At 41.6% G+C, this 22,966-nt stretch overlaps 1 protein-coding gene across 4 annotated transcripts; it reads right to left on the reverse strand.

The window, feature by feature from the left end:
* Positions 1 to 121: 121 nt before the first annotated feature.
* LOC139767908 (uncharacterized) lies at positions 122 to 22,848 on the reverse strand. 4 transcript variants are annotated; one of them, XM_071697626.1, is made up of 13 exons: positions 22,714 to 22,848; positions 21,747 to 21,826; positions 20,322 to 20,396; positions 8,186 to 8,353; positions 7,992 to 8,099; positions 7,096 to 7,486; positions 4,282 to 6,990; positions 4,041 to 4,144; positions 3,847 to 3,946; positions 889 to 970; positions 645 to 825; positions 431 to 526; positions 122 to 355 (listed from the first exon to the last, which is right to left on the reverse strand). In XM_071697626.1, exons 1-13 carry the CDS (start codon positions 22,814 to 22,816, stop codon positions 191 to 193), a joined length of 4,362 nt encoding a protein of 1,453 aa, XP_071553727.1. In that variant the 5' UTR covers positions 22,817 to 22,848; the 3' UTR covers positions 122 to 190. The 4 variants fall into 4 exon arrangements, with proteins under 4 accessions (XP_071553727.1, XP_071553728.1, XP_071553731.1 ...); XM_071697627.1 differs by lacking the exons at positions 20,322 to 20,396; positions 21,747 to 21,826; positions 22,714 to 22,848 and adding an exon at positions 15,412 to 15,690; XM_071697630.1 differs by lacking the exons at positions 20,322 to 20,396; positions 21,747 to 21,826; positions 22,714 to 22,848 and adding an exon at positions 15,407 to 15,551.
* Positions 22,849 to 22,966: the final 118 nt, after the last annotated feature.

Raw genomic sequence — 22,966 nt, forward strand, 5'->3', positions numbered from 1 at the left:
ATGTATGTACATGTACATATATGGACACACAGTTGTTTACTTGAAAAATTACCAGGATTGTTCGCAAGGTGATTGAAGTGGGATGCAGTCAGGTGATAGAAATAACTATCGTGGATTGATATAAAATGCAATGGAGTGTATTATAATTTCTAACGTTATTTGTACAATGTTTAATACAATGCCCTTAATATCAACTGTCCTTCAGCACCTCTTTCAAAATAGATCCCGTATTTCTGGCTGGAATAAAGTCTGGGAATGTCGGAAGAGCAACGTTGGACAACAATAATGTAGATTGCGTCGATGGCGATGATGACGATGACGACTGCTGTTTGTTATGTCCTGGTCGCGATGACGGCTGCGATTATAGCGTATAATGAAAGTAATGCTTTTTAATGGAGGATTATCTCGCCGAGCTATTGTTGTCACTTACTGAATTCATGATCGGCAAGGCTGGTAACTGAGGCTTCGGCTTGGATTCGCTTTCTAGAAATCTCACGAAGGCCGTTGATAAGGATGCTTCCTGATCCTGCGAGATATAGATCATTAGGTATCGGCGATGCGACTGCCAGTTGGCCAAGTTATCGAATTTTAAATGCGAACAGGTATTGATACTGATCGGTATAATAAAATTAATAAGTCCGTACTTTTAAAGACACGCCACTATTTTTGCTGGTTTGACTGCCGTGCGCCGTCACGCTGTTCAAGCCAGTCTTATCTTTCTCCGACTCGGTGAAGTCCAAGACGTTGGCAAAGACCCTGAGGATCGAAGGCTTGTCCGACGTGGCCGAAGACAAGTAACCCAAAAGAAGATTTTTCACGAGAATTCTGCAAGATTGTTCAGAAGATAATTTTCGTTCGTTTCGTTATGAAAGGAATATGTTTACTCACTTGTCGACTTTTCCCTCGTCATGTTCCGCCACCTCTTTCATCTTTTGCTCAGCGAAATTCAAGGATGCTGTCAATCGTGCCACTAAAAACGAATATTACATATGTTATATCGATTACTGTTAATACGATTAATAAAGGAAATAATTGTAATCGAGCGCTTTTTGTAAAGGATTGCAAATTTCTTCAAAAATTTATTTTCGGAGAGGAAAGTGAGAAGGTAGAGAGGGTTTAGTAAATGCATTCATCCGCACAGAACCGACGAATCTTTTTCGGAGCGTGGTTGATACTTATTTAAGGAATCGATTGCGGAATGTCTCTGATTTTTTTTTTTTTATGTACACCATGCGCGGCATCCATCGTTGTAAAGTCGGCTCGAATTGGTAGCTCGAAAAGACACGAGCGTAAGTATAACACAAGTACTGGTTGCCTCGATATCACACCAGTACCTGATGCAATACTCTCGCCTGCGCCTTAAGTTGCTCATGCTGCATTCTTCGTTTATCATGCCGTTCTACGAAACTAAGGTTGCGCGCATGCCACTAGAATTAAAGAAGCGTTTTAGTAAAACGATCCGTACTCCGGAGTCACGTACCGGAGCACGTTCGAACGGAATTACCGAGAGAGAGAAAGAGAGAGAGAGAGAGGGAAAGAGAGCAACTTACATACGTAACGCTTTATTTTTTGCCACTCCTCGAATTTTATTACTTAAAAAAAAAAAAGAATTACATGTAAATTTTTTTTACTAAAGGCCAAAGAAAAGCGACCGATTCTTTTCTGACTGTCAAAAATGATCTTTGACTTTGATCTAAGAAGCTCATAATTTTGACGAATCTTGGTAACGGGTGGGAAACCCCACGAGGTAATATGAGCTTCTCGTATTTACACGCTCACAGTTACCGCATGAGATTACCCACGGCCATCGCTACCAAATTATTACTACGTGTTCGTTTATGCATTTATATTCGACATTTCTGCATTTTGTACTTCTATTTAATATTCTTGATTTATATCTAATATTCGTACTTGTACACATTACAGCATATGGCATATCTCAAATTCATCATTACGATGCAATCTTGCGTGAAATTAAACAAAGGTGAAATTAAACGTGAGGTTTTATCATTCAATTACATCTCGAATCGCCTAAGCGCTCTTCGATTTCTCCAAACGATTATATATAGAAATTAATTAAAGCTCCAACGTATTTTGTTTAGAAAAAATAAAATAATACTGAGAGAGGGATTGTAAACAAAAGCAGTGGCAATTGTTTCGTAACAATCCTACCTGTCGCAATTAGTATATAATTATGATCGCACGATTCGATGTTTAAATATCGTTAGTACAGCTGGCTTACACGTAGAGCAGGTCCGACAAATTACAAAATATTTTGTATCCTCTTTTGTACCTCGTCCTATTTTTTGCATGCGTTTCGGGCAGATAAAATACATTATCAAATTACATTATTGCGTGATTATTGCATTATTAGACAATGTAAAATGAACAAGGCAATACCTACTACATGTGCAAAGGTAATAATAAGGTACAAATTTGATCTAACACACAGAAATAGATTGCTACTGGGGAATCGCTATGGTATACAGCCATTCAATCGTACTGTTAATTAGTCACCGTACTCATAATTAGTTGCGAGATAACAATAACACGAAATAAATGATCGAAAACAGGCGTTGAGGATACTGAACTGAGCTTATTCGTCATGTACAAAAGAAAGTGTAACGTTAATACCTGTCCTTTTTCTGTTTAAGTTTTTGAACGTATTTTCGTTAGAGTCACCAACAAGGGATGGGGGGTGAAAAAAAAAACAAGAACTCGCATGTGGTAAAGTGCAAAAAAAAAAAACGTAGTACCAGCACCAGCGGCAATTGCATGAACCAACCAATACGTGATATGTGAGTATGCAAAGGCGATGATCCAGTTCGTAGCCAGATACCAGCAAGAATCCTGGGCTACTGTCACAAATCCCAGAATTACCAGCTGATATTTGACTACATCACCGGATTGTGTACGTGTTTGCTTTCGCAGATTAGTCACAGGACGCGAACACACCGAATAATTCTACAACTGTAGTTCATTTGCGCTCTCGACAATGCAACGGTACGCTTTTATCGTATCTTCTCCTCGTTCGTGTGTGTTACATGTTACGTAATAATATACGAATGACGTCCCTTCCGGTGCTACCCTAAATCGTATCCAAACGATTCCTCGTATGCGACGTGTGCTTTATGTTATTTACAAAGAAGCCATACATAAGATTGACGTATATTCCGTTCAGAGATCTGCAGAGCAAGAATTTAGTAATGCCTTCGTGACACGTGTCCGAATATTTTGCCGATTTATCATCGCAGCAGCTGCTAGGAAACTTTAGTATCGTTATCATTAGAGAGAGAGAGAGAAGGAACATGGACATTTTTTACATATCATTTTGACAGATTAATTTATATATGCTGTGATCTATAGTATTCGTAGCATTTGGCGAAAAATTTCGGCTGTACTCAGAAAACAACTTACTATACTTTATATATTTGAATAGCGTGATCATATTTTCACTGTTATCAAGATGTGTTGCACTCTTCGCTGACAGTACGAAGTTGTCGCGACGCAGCAGGTTAATCTCATGCTTTCTTTTTTTCTTTTTATTACACATTACGTCTATGCATGTATTATATAGAATTTATATTTGATGCGTTATTAAATTTGTGCCGTAGCGCGCAACTCGATCTTTGTCAGTCAATCACAATGGGGTTAAAATAAAAGCAGAAATATGTGTAAGAAAAATACGTGACCAGTCTTCTATATCGTGATAAAAAGAAAACTCATTCTCTCAACTTGCTTCTCACGATGCATAAAAGAATTTAATTGAAAAACACTAATCATGCCATAAACAGGGAACAAGATGCAGGCAACGCCAGAAATACGTAATTTTCGGTCAATAATTACCTTCCTCGTTGAGTCGCTCGATTTGTTCGTCCTTCTTCTCGAGTTGCTCGCTCAGTCTAGAGGCAGCTTTCAAGCATTCTCTAGCTTCATATAATTGTTGCTGTAAGCACACGTATGTGCGATATACAGTTTTGCACGAAAATAAATTCAGTCGGGCTGTTACGTGAACGCATGGGAAAGATATAAAGGCAAACCTGAAGATTCGACATGTCATCTAATAATTTATCTTGTTTCTCATATGACTCAGCGAGACGAGATCGAAGTCTCTCCGTAGCCGCCATGACATCGCGTTCTTTATCTGTAAATACGGCATATCATCAACACATCATAGTATTTGAAAACTATGTTAGATATATTGTATATAATTATTATACTATAGTATTGTGCGCAGATATGATATATTGTAACAATGATGTATAAAATACTATTACTCACCTAGTTGAAATTGTTCCAAAACTATTTGCAAGTTAGTCAATGAGGCAGACTGCAGCTGAATGTTGTCCTCCGCGGCGGATAATTTCGCCTGTATCTGATCCCTCTGTTGAGTAATCAGAGCTATTTGTTGCTGCAACGTTTCCACTTGCTGATTAGCCCTGATATTTGCCGATGTGAAGGCGGTCGAACTACTTTTCACTTTTTCTTCAGCCTGTAATAGTCTCGCTTCTAACTCTTGACGATTATTCTCGGCGATCAAGGCTTCCTCCGTATAACTCGATTCCATTTCGACCAAGTGCGTTCTCAGTCTCTCTAGTTCTTTAGCGGAGTTGGCTTCCTTGTTTTGAATTTCAGTAAGCTGGTTCTGCAGGAGTCTAGTGTTGGACTGTTCTTGCACCAGAGCAGCTTCTAAGGCGTCGCATTTTTTATTCAGAGCGACGATATCGATATTTTGTCTGGAATGATCGACTCCATCGTGGCCTCTTTGTTGATTTTCTACATTCGCCTTGTTGCGCATCTCGTTCGCTGCTCGCTCGGAAATTAATTCCTGAATGCGAATCTCTTGTTCATTTACGCGTTGAATCAACTTTTGAATCTCGTTTTGATATTGTAAGCTTTCATTGTGTTTAGCAGAAACGAGTTGTTCGACCTCATTTTTCTGATTTTTTATCGCGGCAAGGTCGTACAAAGACTGCGCGATAATATTCTTCGCGTGAGTTATCTCAGCTTGTAAAATGTTTATCTCTTGGTCTTTTTCTTGAATAATATGAGAAAGATCTTCAATAGTCTTTTTAGCCATCTCTGCCGACTCTTTATTATTCTCGAAAGCGGTTTGTAACTTGCTGCGCAAATCGTTAATTTCATCCATTAAGTTTTTGTTCTGCGCTTTTACGGCATCTTTTTCTCGCCTTTCTTCATCGACAACTGATTTAAACATTTGTCGTTCGTCAGACATATCCGTATTTTTTGTCATTAAATCGTGCTTTTCTGCTTCTGTACCTGTGTTTTCTCCGACTAAATTATCTTCAGCAGTTAAAAGTTCTTCCTCTTTATTAGTTTTATCTTTGTTTGCCGACGATATCTCCGTCGTATTTTTTTCAAATTTCTGTGTTTCTTTACGAAGCATTTCAATTTCTTGCTCCAAAAGCTCGCATCTTCGTGCCAAGCTCAATTCGTCTGTGAACGGCTCTTTAAGACTTGATTCATTTCCATGTCGTTCTATTTCTATCGCTTGACTTTGAATATCTTTCTTATGTAATTCAAATTCCTCACTTTGCATCTTTAACGCATATTTATTTTCCAGTTCTGTGTTACGTTCCTGCGTCTTGCATAATTTTTCCTTCAGCACAGGTAATTCTTCCTTATAAATCGACACCTCCTGTTTCAAATCTTCATGCTCTTGCTGAAGCAACGACATTTCTGTGTTCAACAACTCTATCTTATCCAAAGATTCATCGTGCGTAGCAGTTAATTGCTCTGACAGAGATATATTTTCTTTAATTAATCTGTCATTATCCTGACTCAATTTTGTTATTTCAGATTGTCTCATGTCAACTTGAATATGCATCGCGTCCAATTCTTCTTCCTTGTGTAAAATATCATTTTCCAAATCTAATTTTTCACGATTGGCTTTGTCGAGCCGTTCTCGCAAGTTTTCCAACAGATAAACATTTTCTTCCTGTAGGTCACGTGCTTGCAAAGCCCTATCATATAATTGCATCTCAAAGTGTTCATTCTTCTGTAACAAATCTTTATTTTCTTCTGCCAATTTATTTACAGTATCCCGCAGAGATGCAAGATCAGTTTCTAACAATTTCGTTTTGGATACCGATAGCTTTAATTCTCCTTTCACCTTTTCATGATCGAGTTTCAATTGCCCGATCGATACCATATCTTCGTTTGAGCTTTTACTCTTTTCTAAAACTATTGGAAGCTCTTTGTTTTCCTCTACATATGTATACAGTTTGCTATTTTTATCTATTTGTGAATCATCATTGTTTGTTAAAGGCACTTCGTTACTTTGTATAGCGAGCAAAGTTGAATTTGTTTCTCGTATCGTCTTGTTCTCAGCCGAAAGGCGTTTTACTTCTTCCCGTAGAGATTCAACATCCATTTCTAGAGAAGCTACTCGTTCTTCGCTTGCCTCGGGAATAGATGGCAAATTCAAATCTAAGCCCTGACACGATTTCATTCTCATATTTTTCTCTAATAATAACGAATCAATGTGAGATTGTAGTTCCTCGCATTCCATTTGCAGACCATCTTTCATCTCTTCGGTTTCCTTCAAATCTCTAGTAAGCTCCGTTACCTTCCTTTCCAAAACGTCTAGTTTCCATTTAGCATCGACGTACTGTTTCGCGACAGCTTCAAAGATCGATTCTCCCGGTTCAATGCTACTTATGGTACAGTTCTTTAAAATAGCTTTAACTTTCTCGGTAATATCGTCTAGACCGCTCGTTTCTGATACCACGTCAACTTCTTGCGAAGGAACTGTTATTTGAACGTGTTTGTCCGATTTATCCGCATTATCCGTCTGAACAGACTGATGAATTATTTCTGTACGGGTATTTTCATCGTGTTTCAACATATCATTTCGCAATTCGATTATTTTTTTCTGGGCCTCATTGTAATCTATGGAAAGTTGTTCGTACGCATTTTGTAGAGAGCGATGCTTCTTACTACTTTCTTCTTTGAGCGACAATAGTTTTTCTGCGCAAAAATCGGAATTTATGTCACTGCAGTTCTTGACAACGATAAGATTATTTAAACAAGAACTATTGATAAACTATAGAAAAGAGTCTACTGTTTACTTACCAATCGACTGCGTATGTTCCTCGTCCAATTTTTCCATAGCATCCAGAAGATCGTTATTTTCACTTTGGAGTTCCTCTATTCTCTTCTGCAACATCTCTTCTTTGTTGATCAAAAGTTCTTCAGCCGTATCGTGCGGCTTGCCCTGTTGCGAACTTGTACGTTTGAGAGCTAAAGGATTATATTCGAAATCATCAGCCTTCTCGAGTTCCTCGTTAGATTTCTCCTTAATTTTTTCATGCGTCTCGTTTTCGATTTGTAAAGCTTTCAGTGCCCCGCTTACCAAATCGAACTTCTCACGTGAATTCAATTTCGATATTACCGAACGAAAATCATTGATAAGACTGGCTTCGTCCAATTGGATATGTTTAGCGTTTCGTTCTGCTTCCCGAGTCTAAGAAAAAATGCAAAAGGTCGATACTAGATATCGTTCAAAAAGTAATCTAATTTCAGTATGTACTTCAATAAAATTTTAATTGTCCATTCGATTTTGTTAAAATCATCTTTCATAAATCAGAGAGATCGCTTACTATTCAAAGATAGCGAAAAAAAATCGTAATGCGATTAATAAAGAAACTTCAAAAAGATTAAGTAAGTATAGGGAACAAGTTCTCTTACTCGTAACAATATAACGAGTATTAATTTCTAAGAAATTGTTCCCACCGGATTAAAGTAGCACGAGCTCCAACGTGAAAAATCTAACTCCTGAGAAAACATCTCTTTTTTTTCCTTTCTTTAATTATATAACTTTATATTTTATGTACGGCTTTCTATTTCTTACACGAGAGCCTTCGCCTTCTCTTCAATTTTACCGTGACTCGAGGTCATCCTTATTTGAAATTTAGAATCGTAAGAGGAAGATGATGTCAAAAATGTATAATTGATATATCGCTCCGTACCTTTTCTTCCATTTGTATTATACGGTTCAGCATGTCTTGTTTCGCCCGTACGACCTCAGCCTTCTGATGTCCGTCGGATATATCATCCTTGAAGGACGCGTTGTTCACCTGCATATTATTTCCACCAACTTATAACGTCGCATTATCGGGGAAGGGAGGGGGGGCGGGGGGACTCTGCTGTTAACAATTATTACCTTCTGAACGTGCTTTAGCTCGCATTCTAATTCGCGTACTTTCACGGCGGCTTGTGCCAACTGCTCCTGCAACTGGCGTACATGACTCTGATTCCTGGCGTTGCGATTGTCGACGCACGACGGGTCCCAGAAGATCCCTTCGGTCTCATCGGAATGACCCGCGTCCCTCTGCAACAAAAGACAGGATTACGAAGATGCGCGCGTCGAGCCGTCTTTTTCAACGAAATTCCAGAGGTCGAGACCGCGAGTTTTTCCTTCTGATTTGGAAGTCAATTTGTATCTAATCTACATCTCCAAGCTGGACGTAGATCTATCGGCAGAATCTACGTGTACAGCCAGATGCGGACGTGTCTTTGTGGAAGAGGAGGAAGGAACTTCAATAATAGAACAGGAAATCGAGACAATTAGAGATTCTTACATGGCAGAGGCCTCTCGTTTGTGTCTTTAAAATGTGTGGCTCTTTGAAAACGGAAACACATTCGGATCGGCGTGTCCCATTTCGACGCAGATGCGTAACCGATACGGAAATCTTTTCGAGGTGAACGATACGCGTTGTCGAAATGTTAATGGCACGCACGGGCGTTATGCATACGGCCCTGCGACACGGGGAATAGCATTGTGCTGCGGACGATCTTGCACGCGATAAAACGTCGATTCTCATCTGGCGCACCTCATCCAACTCGGATCGAGAAAGAAATGAGGAAAAAATAAACGAAGAGATGAGCGACGAGCGCGTTCGACGAGAGGAAAGCGCGGATGAGAGATGGAGAGCGGAAGATACGGCTTTGCGGGATTTATACCGCGTCCGATAGCGCGTGATTAGCGATATCAGACACGAGCAATAATATATTGTGTCGCTTCTTCTCTATACAGTCTCTCGGTACTCCGATCCATCAGCGATACGTGTTCCCCGCCTTCCAGCTTCTCCAATTGAACGTGCTCGGAGGAAAAATTACGCCGTTGAACACTTTTAAATATTAAAGGATAACATTTGAACCAATACCTTGAGTCAAATAACAATTTGTTATTTTTAACTATCATACATGTCGAAATTTATTATTTTAACACAAAATAATAGATATTATTTTAACTCCATTGTTTTATTTAAATTAACGACATGTTGAATAGGAGCAGTAGTGACCTAAAGGAATAGTTGAAAATGACTCAAATTGAGAATGATTTATCACTAGGAATTTAACAGTGAAGGCACCCCAACACTGTACGTTATCGTGGGATTATTATTTAACATCTGTTTAACCCTTCCGTTATGCGGGAGCTATTTCTTTTTTCCCTTCGGTATCTTTCATACAAATCGATTCGTGCGTTGCATCGAAGACACGACGGTTGCGTTTCGTGGTCCAAAGCAGCGGGGCGGGGGGACCGAAGTGGGACGATCCTAATGAATATGAAAGGAGGTTTCGTTGGGTCAGGTCAAGGAATAATGCGTCGTTTGACTTGCATACAGTGCTCGCGACAAGAGTCTCCACCTTTCCTCCGCGGCGGCCTTTTTCTTTTTATTCGTTTTAACACCATATCGGTATGTTAAGAGCGAACGGGACACGTCTAACGTCGCGCCGCGACGACGATATACGTCGCTCGCAAACGACATTTATGTAAAATCCAGACGATCGCAAAAGTGGAATACAATTACGCCAGTTTATTTTCATCGACTCGCATCGATGCGACGATCGCGACCGCAAAAACCGTCCCGGACGACGCGGACGGGTAAGTAATTATTATTACGACTTCAGCTCGCTCGAGCTATTATATGAAACCGACGTAAAAATCGTCCGTACGTTTTGTGTGCAAATGAAAAGCAAAGCCATAAAGCTGAATAATTCAATAGACGGAATTTGTTATTTCAGACCGGAGTGCAGCGTTCATCGCGGAATAAAGAGGGAGGGAGGAAGGGAGTGAGGGATTTGCTCAAATCAACGGTGCGCCCAGAGATTTTACGCGCACCGAAATATATTTTTTTTTAGCCATCACCTCTTCGAACGTTTCTCTTTTTCTTTCAACGTCGTTGTACGCGTACCCGATATCTACACGGCAAACATCGTCGCAATGCCGTTCCGCGCGCGCGGTCGGCGCATCGCGTAGATAACGCAATCCTGATACTAAGCGTGGGAAAGGAAGTTACTATCAATCGCAATGTAAACGCGCGCGAGTTATCGTAATCTCGCGAATGAAAAACTAACGAGGTGTACTGATGCATTCGGCGGTCGTCGTGCGTTGCGGTTTTAATGGCAAAATACGAGGGAGAAAAAAAGAGGAAAGGGAGTAGGAGGAAACGAAAGAAAAACGGTAGAACGAGTCGATTGGGAGGAACGAATTTCTAATAGAGCTCGCGCTCCAACGCCGATTCGGCGTGCAGATGTTTGCTCTACATGTCCATACGGGCCGGCAATGAAATCGCTATTACATCGCTATATAACGCCACGGGACACGTGCTCTCTTCCCAACTGGGACGCGCTCGCTCGAATCGTACGCTTCGAGATCTTTTTGCGCGACAAGTTGGTCGGAGGCACACGCGCGTCTCTCTCTCTCTCTCTCTCTCTCTCTCTCTTCTTTCGATTCGATTCTCTCTCTTTCTCCCGTAGATTTTTCAAGCGGATCTTCGCCACGGCGGAGAACGCGTCGACTATCGCTCGATCTTATCGCCTAATACGATTAAACGGAATTAGATATATATGTATAATCGGGATTTAACAGGCCGCTAACGCATCGCCACGTACACGCTCGCGAGCGAAGACATTTTTCTTCCTCGAAGTCGTTTTTCATCCTCGGAGAGGTAGCAAGGACGCGAGATCGCGACACTCGTGTGTACGAGGCATCTCTCGGGCGACTCGCGCCACTTTGCGCATTTTGCATTCCTTTTTTGCTTATAATAAGGGATATATCGCTTACAGGTATTTCTCTCTTTTTCTTGCTTTTTCTCTCTCTCTCTCTCTCTCTCTCTCTCTCTCTCTCTCTCTCGCATGCGACGTTATGAAACACACACTCCGCTCGTGTGGAGGGGTTTCAGGTTAACGCAGCCTGCTCTAATAGCGTGGCAGGCATATTGTACCTGCGTCAGTAGGAACATAATAATGTCCACGATGCCAGTGACGTAACCGAGTGGCCGCGACGTTGCGCATATGCACGCACGCACGCACGCACGCACGCACGCACCACACGCGCGCGCGCGCACGCGATGTTCACCGTGGTTCAGGGTTCAACAAATAATACTGAATAAATAACAGCATCTCGGTTGTGCGGTTCTTCAGATTCGTCTGCATCTCGCGCTTGCATCTGCGCGCGAATGAAGTGGACTCGGGGGGGGGGGGGGGGTCGGGTGGTACGCGCGGTAAATAAAAACTCCGCACTCTTCGCCGGCGTTCTCCAGTTACGCGATTACGTCGCGTCTAAATGACATCCCGGGACATTTCGATCGGGACGGGAGAGAAAAATAGGAGCGGAATTCGGGAATCGCGCTGATTTTCGTGACTGCAGTCCGGCGCGGCGCGCGCCCCGGAGGAAAGCAATTTCCGTTCGACGGAATGAGAACCGCGGGTTACTATTTCCGGTTTCGACTCGCATGACCCTCGCATTGTCGAATATCCTGTGTCAAGTAATGCCCCGATCATGGATATTCCATTCGGTCGATTCTCTCTCTCTCTCTCTCTCTCGCGCGCGCTCGCGCGCGCGACGCGATAGCTCACCGGCGCGATAATAGAATTTGCTCGTTGATGGGGAGATCAGCGAAATCGACCGACGTGTCGTGTCGTGTCCTTCTTCGACGAAGGCCTCTCTCGCGGTACTCGAAATGCCGGCGCGGTCGATTAATTAGCGGCCCGGAGATACAGGGGAACGCTAATGAAAACGCGCGCGCGTCCCAGCGCCGCGGCGAGGATGCGCGCGAAGAAGAGGAGCATTATCAACGAGCGTAGCGAATAACACACCGTCGCTGGTGTTAGATACTGAGAAGTTAGGGCTCAGCGCGTTCCTCGAGGCGAGAAATCGTCATCGGAGACGACGGGAAGAGTCAGCGAGTATAGCCCACGAGTGTGTACGGCAGAAAAAAAAATTATATACGGCGGTAACCGTGTCGCGCGAAGATTCATGCCTCTATATGCCTCGCACCAGACGTTCTTGATCTTTGATCGCGGTGCGCGAGAAAAGAGATCTTTCTTTACGAACGCCAGCCGCACACAGACGGTCGATACCGACGCCTCAATATCGCTCTCATTGATTCGCCGATATTAATTGGCGAGATCTTCGATATCTTTTTCTTCGAGAAAGTGATCTTTCTCTCTCGTATCGTCGGAATCGCCGAAGTCGCTTCGTGCGATGTCGAACGTCAGGCGTTTAATCCATCTCTATCCGTTCAGCTTATATACGTATATCCGATCATCCTCCGGTTTAACGCTTATGTTTATTAATGCCGACGACAATACTTGAAAGTCTTCGAAACGATGAATGCACAAACGTGGCGTTCTTATATCGCCATTGTGCGAGCGAAGGCGAATGAATAGCCCATAATACTTTTTATCATCTACACAGAATCCTTTTACCCCTTTCCAAGACTGCATTTGCATGTGCGCGCGCGCGTGCGCGTGTGCCTCACTTAGGTCAATAGACTTAATTTTCTGATGCCGAATCCAAGGTACGTAATCGAACATGTATATCTTATACACTGTTAAATTCGTCCAAATTATATTAATGTCAAATTATATTGAATTTGAGCCATTTTTAACCATTCCTGTAGGTCGCCACTGCTCTTACCCAATATATCGTTAATTAACTGAACTAATGGAGTTAAAATAATACAGTTTTGCGTTAAAATAATAAATTTCGACATATATATGATAGTTAAAAATAACAAAATGTTATTTAATTCAAGGTATTGGTTTAACTAAACCAATGGAATTAATATAATACTGTTTTATGTTAAAATAATAAATTTCGACACACTTAGTAGTTAAAAATAACAAAATATTATTTAACTCAAGGTATTGATTTAAATTTTGTCCTTTAATATTTAACAGCGTATAATACCGCCGCGCCCGTTGCGTATAAGGATATCCGAATGATTCCATGGGTATCAACGAACCCCCTGATTGTTACCCTAAATCACGTCCATTTAGTCCCATTACAACAAGTTAAACAGAGAGAATATCGATCATTCGCGAGCGTACGTACGCGATACATGTGGATAAGTCTTCCTCTTGTGTTTCAGAAACGGTGACTTCGCGCGGAAAACCGCGAAACGAACCGATAGGTCGCTCTAGAATATATTTCAATACCTTTTCATATATTTTCCATTTCGAGAGATTGACACGAGTCAATCAAATCAAAGCGCGCGTATCGCGCATCGCGCGCACACGTAAGTTGGAATTTTTTATTTCGATTGACGTACGATAAGCGCGCGGCCAACGCGGCTTTTATCGTTTGCAAGTAATATACTGATTTTTGCAACCGGCAACGATATACCGTCGTCCAACGTCGTGCGGGCGCACGGGTATATAATCGCGCGTCGCGCGTTGGTTAAGTAATCATAGGTAAGCTTGTCCTTCGTGCATTATCTACCGATAACTCGCGAGCCGTAGCTTAACGCGAAAAAGGCGCAAATTCGACGTGGCCACGTAACGCCGCGGCTGAATAAAAATAAATAAGGCACCGCTCGCTCTTCTAATGCTCAACATTGGCCTTCTTGCATTCTGTAAACGCTCGCGAAAATATTCGCCGCCAAATTATATAGCCTCCGCTTTCCCGAGCTTCCCGTTTCTACTTTCCATATTGTTTGGAGAATTTTGTACAATTAGAATACTGTTACATAAATATAATTATCAGAAAGATAATTTTTTACAATACAATACTATTGTATAGTTATTTAAAAAATGATGTTTTATAATATTGAACCTAAAATAAAGAAGATTGGGATAGTTTTACGGAGGAAGTATATCAAACTCTACACGTGTCTAAAAATAAACTTTTTAACAATACAGTACTATTATGTAATTATCAGAAAAATATTTTTTTGTAATACAGTATTATATTGTATAATTATTTAAAATATAATTGTTTTATAATAAAATAATATTCGACCTGTTAAAATAAAGAAGATTAGGATAGTTTTACGGAAGGATAGTTTTACACGGAAGGAAAATATATCAAATTCTATGTTTCTAAAAATAGAATTTTTTCTTTTGTGAATTGTATAATTATTTAAAAATTATGTTTTATAATACAATAATATTAGACCTGTTAAAATAAAAAAGAATTAAAATAGTTTTATGGAGGAAGTGCATCAAATTCTGCATATTTCTAAAAATTATTCATAGAATTAGCATTAAATCGAGGAGGGAATCTGAAAGTCGACGATAACTTTGTTATTTCGCTATTGCACATATCTATATCGCAGCTGTAAAACGTGTAACGCAAATAGAGCAAATTATATTGTCGAATGGAGAGAAGAGGAGAAACGGGAGGAATAAAACAAACGTTATTACTTTTACATTGAAAAGAATGCCTGTGCTAAGCGTTTCTAATCTTCCGAGCACCGGAATGCCGCTCGACAAACTTTAGGCTTGGAAAAAAGGAGGAGGAAGGGGAGATACGAGCCCGCGTATAAAACTACAAAATGGAGTTATCTTTGACGATCGATATAAATCGACGGCGTTTAATCTTTCGCGCGAGAGAGGAAACAATTGTTGAATTATGAATTAACTAATAAACTCGTCGCACGCGCGCGCACGCGCGGGGAGGGAAAACTCCCGGGAAACTCGACGCGAAACTTACGAAATAGCGGTCGGCGGATGATGCGCGCGTGCGCGCGCTAAGTTGCCTGGTCATCGCTTTGCGCGCGAAATAATGGCGCGATATAGAAAAGTCTATACGTTATTTCTAAGCTATATACATTATTTCTTCGTACCGCGGCCGCGAGCTGCGTGTGTCGCGCGACGTCGTGAAAATTTTGCGCTTTTAACGTTACTTCCTCACGATGGAGAACAGAACGTGGCCGGTCGACTCCCTCGGCGTGTTCCCGAGGCGAAGGTGGGCAAAGCAAGCGGAAAAGAAGAAAATGAAGAAAACGAGCCTTTCGCTGAAAGGCGTGACGTTGCGTCGCGTTGACCCTTCGATCGCGGACACGGCAAAATCGACGAATTTCGTCCGCGATCGCGCGAAATAACGCATCCGGAACTTCCGCGGCGGAAATGATTTCAAAATTGTGCGGCTTACGTTACGCAGGTTGAATAATCGTCGTCGTCGTCGTCGTCATGGTCGTCGTCATCATCGTTGACTTCGTCGCCCAACTCGTGCAGCTGCGGTTCCGCGCGTCGCTCTCCAAGGAACTCGCGGTATACCGATGCATTGTTCACGATCGTTCCGGATGATCTTTTTCCGGAAGGAAAAGGAAACGGGCTGTCCATCGCGGGTTGGCGCACGTACGATTGCGAGGTGCACGACGCGTGCTCGTCGCCGAATGACTGTACGTCTCGAGAGTTCCATCTTCCACCAGCTAGCGTAGCGGCGACTCTAGCTAGCAGAGCTGGAGATGGTGGTGGTAGAGCTGGAGGAGAAGGAGGATGGCGGGGAAGGGGGCTAAGTGGAGGTTACGCGGGGCGATGCACACGTAAGACCGTGTGTGCCGTGAGGAGCGCATAGCGTGTGCATACGCGCGACTTCGTGTCGCAGCACCTCATCAGGACTTCCTTCCCTCCATCTTCCTGAACGTCACGGAAATGTTCCCGAAAAACGTTTCCCTCGTCCACGTCGGGTCGCGTTTTCCACACATCGTGAAATTTATTTGACAAACCGCGAGCCACGTATCTTCCACGTGGAAACGCGTGAATGCTTTTGCTTCTCCTCCAAACCTAGTCAAGCCCACCCCGTAAAGAGAAGGGAAATGGAACTGTTTAATCAGGGATGGAATGAGACGAAGGGTAGCAAGAGCTACCCGAGTAGAAATTGTATCAGGCAAGCCTGATGTCAGACGAGGTCCGAATGAGGACCTCATTCGGACCTCGTCTGAACCTCGTCTGACATCAGGCTGCCTGATAAAATTTCTACTCGGGTAGATGTTTATGCAAAATATGTAACGATAAACGGATAATCTACTGGTTAATAGAATGACGATTAATTTTTTATATTTGAAAACCCTTTCGGCAATAAACAGTTCTAAAGTCGAAGTCATAAAGAGTCGCTGTTACACAACAGTCGGGCAAAATTATTTAGAAGTCGGGCGTAAAATAACCAGACCGTTTGCCATTAGAACGCAATCGTGTACGAACGCACAACGCGTCGCTGTTATTAACGCAGGCGTCGACAGGACATTTTTTATCGGCCCCTATGGTAGCGCGTTTGCTGCGGGCACAGCTGAAGGAAATGGGAGAACATTTTGACGAGAGCGCGCGGTAATCGCCGTAGGAAGATCGGCACAGAGAGACTCGTCTTTTCCGCCTGCGCGCCCAGAGGGAAAACAACTAGGAATACAAATTTTAAACAGAAAGGAGGAAAGAGATATACGTTGTCAACGAGACACACAATGGATCATGGAAGGATAACGACAAAAAGAACGACTATATATATATATATATATATATATATATAAACATCACAGATACTCGTATTTTACTATTTGATGTGTTACTTGTGGTATCGCCTTTGGTCTCTCGCAGTTACGCAAAATTATTTTTGACAAAAGACATAAAGGGAGTAGAAAGAGAACCGAAATCGAAGAAATAACAAGTGGAACTACAGGGTCGCAATACATAATATATATATATCTTCGTGGAATATATACAGCGCGATGCTAATGGCGTTCTACCGATATTATTCTTTCCTGCGCGATATTACTCTACCCTTACGGAAAAATACTACAGAAAGACTACTGTAGTTGCGAAGAAAGTACACAAAACTACAGTAAATATTACAGTAATTGCTATAGTTTTGTGTGCTTTTTTTCGCCAACTATATTAGCTTTTTCCATAAGGGGGTGTACAACCTTCCACAATTTTTTATCCCTCCAATAATTGTAAAGACAACGTCATATTGCTTACGAAACCATGAAATTAACGAGATCGATTACGGGGAGTGGAGCAAGTGATGCGTTCCATGGAAAAAAGAAAAACGACGCAAACTTATTTTTTAAAAAACGAGTGTGCGAATAGCGAGACATTGGGTCTATATTTCTTTTAGCTGCACTGGCTGAACTGGGCTGAACTGGTGCAATAAGTTAGAGTGAGACAAGTATATTATGTTTCACTCTAACTTATTGGACCAGTTCAGCCCAGTTCAGCCAATGCAGCTAAAAAAAAAACAGACCCATTGAAATAAGTTGAAAACAAGCGAACGGCGCCAGGTCGCAAAGTAGAGTGATTGGTAAAATAGTAATAACGACGTATCGCTAACCTTGGCAAATTTTCCAAAAGACCTTTCGTATCTGCTTTTAACTTTATCGCACAAATGGCACTTCGGCTAACTTCCGCGCAGGAGCCCGGGTAGGCCTGTATTTATAGGCACCCGATTGAGAGAGTAGCCATAGCCACTATCGCTGAAAAACTGAGCAACCCCCGATCGCGTATTGCTTATCGCACTTCGGAGCGTTATCGAGACGACGCGGTGAAACAGCGGGGGTGGTACGTGAACTGCTCATCGAAATCGATCGAGCCTCTCTCTCTCTCTCTCTCTCTGTTATTATATCACAGGATATGAAGTTTATTGTTTGTATGTCACGAAGAAATCCCGGTATTCCGCGAATCCGCGAAAAAGTCGATCCACACTGTGAAATATTAAGGGATAAAATTTAATACACCAATATCTTGAGTTAAATAATATTTTGTTATTTTTAAACTACCATGTGTGTCAAAATTTATTATTTTAACCCCAAACAGTGTTATTTTAACTCCACTGGTTTAGTTAAATTAACATTGCGTGGTTTGCTACAGGACGAGCTACAGGACGATGAATTGTACATAAATTCACGCGAATAATATTATTAGACAACCAAGATCCAGTCCTGACCGTAATGGCCTTTTCTCTAATTTGATTAAATTAACATTGTTTTAGTTAAATTAACGACATATTGAGCAGGAGTAGTGGCGACCTATAGAAATGGTCAAAAATGACTCAAATTGAATATAATTTAGCACTGCAAATTTAAAAGTGTAATTTCTCGCGCATGTTACAACTGGCGAGAACGGCGAGACTGGCGAATTCGAGAACATATATATATATTATTATATATTTTGTTTCTTTTTCTATTTTTTTGAGAATTTTTTTGGAATTTGGTGCGCAGCTGTCTCATTACTCATTGTGTAAACGCGCGGGGATGCCTCGGGCACTCGTCATCATCGATCGAAATTCATTTTGAACGAAAAACGTGAAATTTCTCTATCGTTTAAACTACAAGTAATGTATTAGGCAATTTTCTGAACTGATGCGCTCGTTTCGATAGAGACTCCAAGGACTATTGGATGCACTACTCACGTAACTATCGCGCGGACGATGAATCATCGCATCATCCTTCTGCCTTCCATTTTCTGCCTTTACAATATAAAGGAATTGGAAAACCGACGTGCTCTTGTCTCTCCCGTACTTCTGCCACGTTATCGATTATCAGGAATGAAGACTGACGTGGCGTTTAATATACAAAGTTTAATGTACAACGTTCTCTCGTCGTCTTTCCAATTTACGGCAATTCGCACTTACATCTCTTCGATTTTGCACGCAGGCCACGTCTCTTGACGCGTCGCAACGATTTTGAAAGTAATATCAAACATCCGATAATTGTTTCAATGTAAATATGACAAATACGCACACACACACACACACACGTCGTTGACGCGGAAAAAAGAAGGGAAGGAAAAGATTGGGTAAAAGACGGTTGTTGATTCGCCCGAAAGAAGAAGTAAAAAGAAATTCTCTTCCCGGAGAAATTCGTGACACATTCCACGGCAAGTGAGACCGATCCTTTGTTGATCCAAGATACGTAATAAAGTGTAAGAACGCAGCCGACGTGTTACCTTCTTATCTTCCGTTCCTATAACGCACGTTCTACAAATCTACACAATGAAAGGTTGAGACGTGAAACAGAAATCTGAAACGTTTTTCGGGCCGAAGATACCGAGCATCGCTCGGGCCTTTTCGTAAGTACTCTTAATTATATTTCGTCACTCCCATTTTCTTTTCTCTTATTGTTTTTTTTCCCCCCCAGAAACGCACGTTCCTTTTTCCGCCGCGGGGTCAAAGTCCGCCGTGTCGAAACGCCGCTTCTTCGCGTGCAATCGTCACCAGACGGTATCACGGTGGTTTCGGGAAATATAACGGAAATACTACGACGCGACATCGAATTATATTATGCGATGTTCTACGCCAACGAAACAAAAGAGTTTCTTATCTAGGTGGTGATAAGGGAAAAAAATGGTCTTCCCGCTATTAACAATTACTATCGGCTATCCGCTAAGGCTAAATAATGCCAAACGGCTAGTTGCCGTTATCGCGGGCGCATTTGCTTCTCGCACATATGTACAAATACGCGAGCGCGCGCACGCGTATTATCGTACTTGCAACCTAATGAGCGGCAGCAGCGGGTAACTTAAAGACAATGAATCGCTCTATTATTACAATGATGTAACAACAATGAATTATCGCGGTGATGTGGAGGCCCCGGGAGTCTCGGCTCTGTTAACGAGGAAAGGGGCCCGAGAGGTGGTGGACGCGCGGCGACGCGACGCTCCGCGCGGTTTATAGGTCACGTAATCGCGAACGGTTCTTACATTTGAAGAGGTGATAACCAGCGCGTCGAACGTTCGCGAAAAATCGCGCTTACACTTGCGCGTCCGTTCGAAACGGAAAAAAAAATTAAGGACGACAGACAGAGAAGGAAGAAGCGAGACGCGACCGTCGTTCTTTGTCCGTTTCCATCTCTATTTTCCGTTTGCCCACCGACATGCAACGTCATACCTTTTAACCAACGACGAGAAATAATTGTGTCGACCGTTTCCACATTGCCTCGAAATACCGCAAAAAGTCGACGCCTAATGCAAATAGCATAGACGTTTTTCTTTTTTTCTTTTTTTTTTTAAATCTTTCCTTGACCGTTAGCAGCTCTCGCGGCAATGCCGAGTTATTTAATATGGAATCATCGACTTACCGATTCCTTGGACTTTGCGTTTATCTCGATGACGGTTCGCTGCAGCTCGCAATTCTGCCGGCGCAGGAGAGAAATCTGCATACGACAGAGAGACGATTCTTATGTAAGTTACACATATAAATTAAAATCACGTGTAAAAAAAGAAATTGCACCAAGGTTATAACTATTGCATATTCATATAACACGCCAATTCCTCTTCCTTTCTCATGCGTGTGCACGTGTCACCTCGTTATAGTATTAAAAAAAAAAAACGATAACGGGCATTAATATTTATTATTATTAGATCTTATTATCGACATATTATTGAGATAATTTTTCAAATTATAACGCTATTAATAGAACAAGCGATAACAGGGATATCGAAAAGCGATCGAGGGCAAGTCGTTTAAAACGGCTGCTCGGAAATAAATAATCCCCCATAAATTCGGAGCAACAAATGTTATTATCGCGATTGTCGCCAAGCAAAGAGAGACCGCTTTTGGCGTTCGGATTTCTGCGCTCGCGGAGGGATTTGTCTGTGAAATATTCGGTATAAGAATCTCGCCGCGAGCTGATCCGGGATCCGGGCGCTCAAGACGATCGCGTGTCCCCCGGCTTAAATATTAGGAAGCACAGTCAGAAGGAAGTCCGGTGGTGCCTCGTGGATACACAGGACGTACGATGCGCGTTTACATTTGCCGCTCTTATCTTACGTTTGCATTGCGATAACGGTCCCCCACCCTCTCACGATCCTCGATGCGTTATCTCGCATGACCCCTGGGTACCCCGCCAAAACGCCTCGTCCCCGGACGCGGGGGTTCCCCACCGAGCCCCCGTCGGCCATTCGCCGCGAGGTAAAAAAAAACGGTCGTAGGTAGGTACAATATATAAGGTGCCTCACAATCGTGACGCTCTTTCACCAATCCGGGAAATATCTTCGAACACGAGTTCGTAATCAGAGATATATTTTTCTTTCCACTCTCAGGTACCTACATATTTTTCCCGCCGGCCCGCCGTCTTCGACCGACCTGAAAGACCCGTGATCGTAACATCATTATAACGGATAAGGCGGAATGCGCGGTGTGTTTGCTCTACACTCGTTCGCGATTATTGGGGAACGCGACATCTGTTAAAATAATTTCTAATCACAACGCAGCCCTTTTCCCCTTATCTGGACTAGCAGACATCTGTGCGTATATCGAGCGTGACTTTTTTGGTATTTTTTTTTTCACGACGACGTGGGAAATACACCCACGAAGGTTATCAGCGAGAATCGTTTACAAGAGGAAGTCGTAAACGCGCGTGTCGAGTTATAAATTAATCACCCGACTGTCTTCGGATATATCTCTTTTCACGAGACTTGCGAAATTGTGAATATATAATATAAATATAATATACAGGCTATATAATATAAACTAATTTGTAATGTAATACAAATACACTCACTTCCGCATCTTTCGTGGTGAGCATATCTTGCAGTTGGCTGCATCTTTCGTCCGCCTCCTTCAATGCCTTTGTTCGTTCGTCTGGAAAATGGAAATAGACAATAGTCAAAATTAATTAACTGCGATCGCGCTCGCTCGCGTACTAGTCAGTGTTATGAAACTTATATTATTAGTTTATATACATGAATTTATATATGGAGGGGTAAGAACCACAGTGGTGTAAGTCAAATTTTTTTAAATATTTTCTCGTATGCATAGGTGCAATCTGTACAATATATAAATTGCATCTATGCACACGAGAAAATATTTAAAAAAATTTGACTTACAACACTGTGGTTTTTATCCCTCCATATGTACATGAGAAAATAACCAGAAAAAAATTATTACGGTAATTTTTTAAATAAATCCCTAAGATGTAAAATTTTTCCCGCAAAAATCCAGGTAGAAAATGTCGATAAAGGATCATGAACACAAAATTGAAACGAAACACGTATAAAATTAATTTAGCAGAAAAAATAAAGCAATAAATTTTTAGAAATAATGAAAATCAGTATTAATTTTGTTGTTTTCAAATCTATTCGATATAATATTCATGTGTGAATTCTCGATCAGTGTTAATTTCGTTATATTTAGTAATATTTTATATTTTATATTAAAATATTACTAAATATAACAATTTTATAGTAAAATTTTACATTTGAATAAATTACAAAAAAGATAAAAATTGTTTAATTGTTCAATAAGCATATACTGTTTTGATTACAGCCGCTAAGAAGATTTTATAAGGATCGATCGAGAACAGTTTCGCGCGAACCACGTGATTAAACGAACTCGGTCGGTAACAGTTTTCTCGGTAAGGTAGAACCGTCATTTGACAGCCGTAACCTAACCCTTTACTGGAAAAATTACGCATTACGAATACATCGAGATCTAGGGTCGTATTACGATTTCGGGACATTAGTACGCACCTATTTCGTCAACGATACCATCGGATAGGACCTCCTTCGTGAAATTCGTGATCTGTCCCTTTAAACTGGAGAGGCTGGATAAACTATCACCGAACCACGCCATTTTACCCGTTAACACGGCGAACGTTGCTTGCGTTATTCGTTAAGTACCCCTGGCATTTATCACTGTGGACGATCGTAGTGCGTTTGACACATCGCGATGATGAAAAACTCCGACTCGTTATGCCTGGTACGAATTACAAAACATGCCAAC

This window comes from Temnothorax nylanderi, unplaced genomic scaffold (assembly GCF_030848795.1).
Source record: "Temnothorax nylanderi isolate EJ_2023f unplaced genomic scaffold, tnyl_v1.0 TNYL_tig0013_pilon, whole genome shotgun sequence".
NCBI lineage: Eukaryota > Metazoa > Arthropoda > Insecta > Hymenoptera > Formicidae > Temnothorax > Temnothorax nylanderi.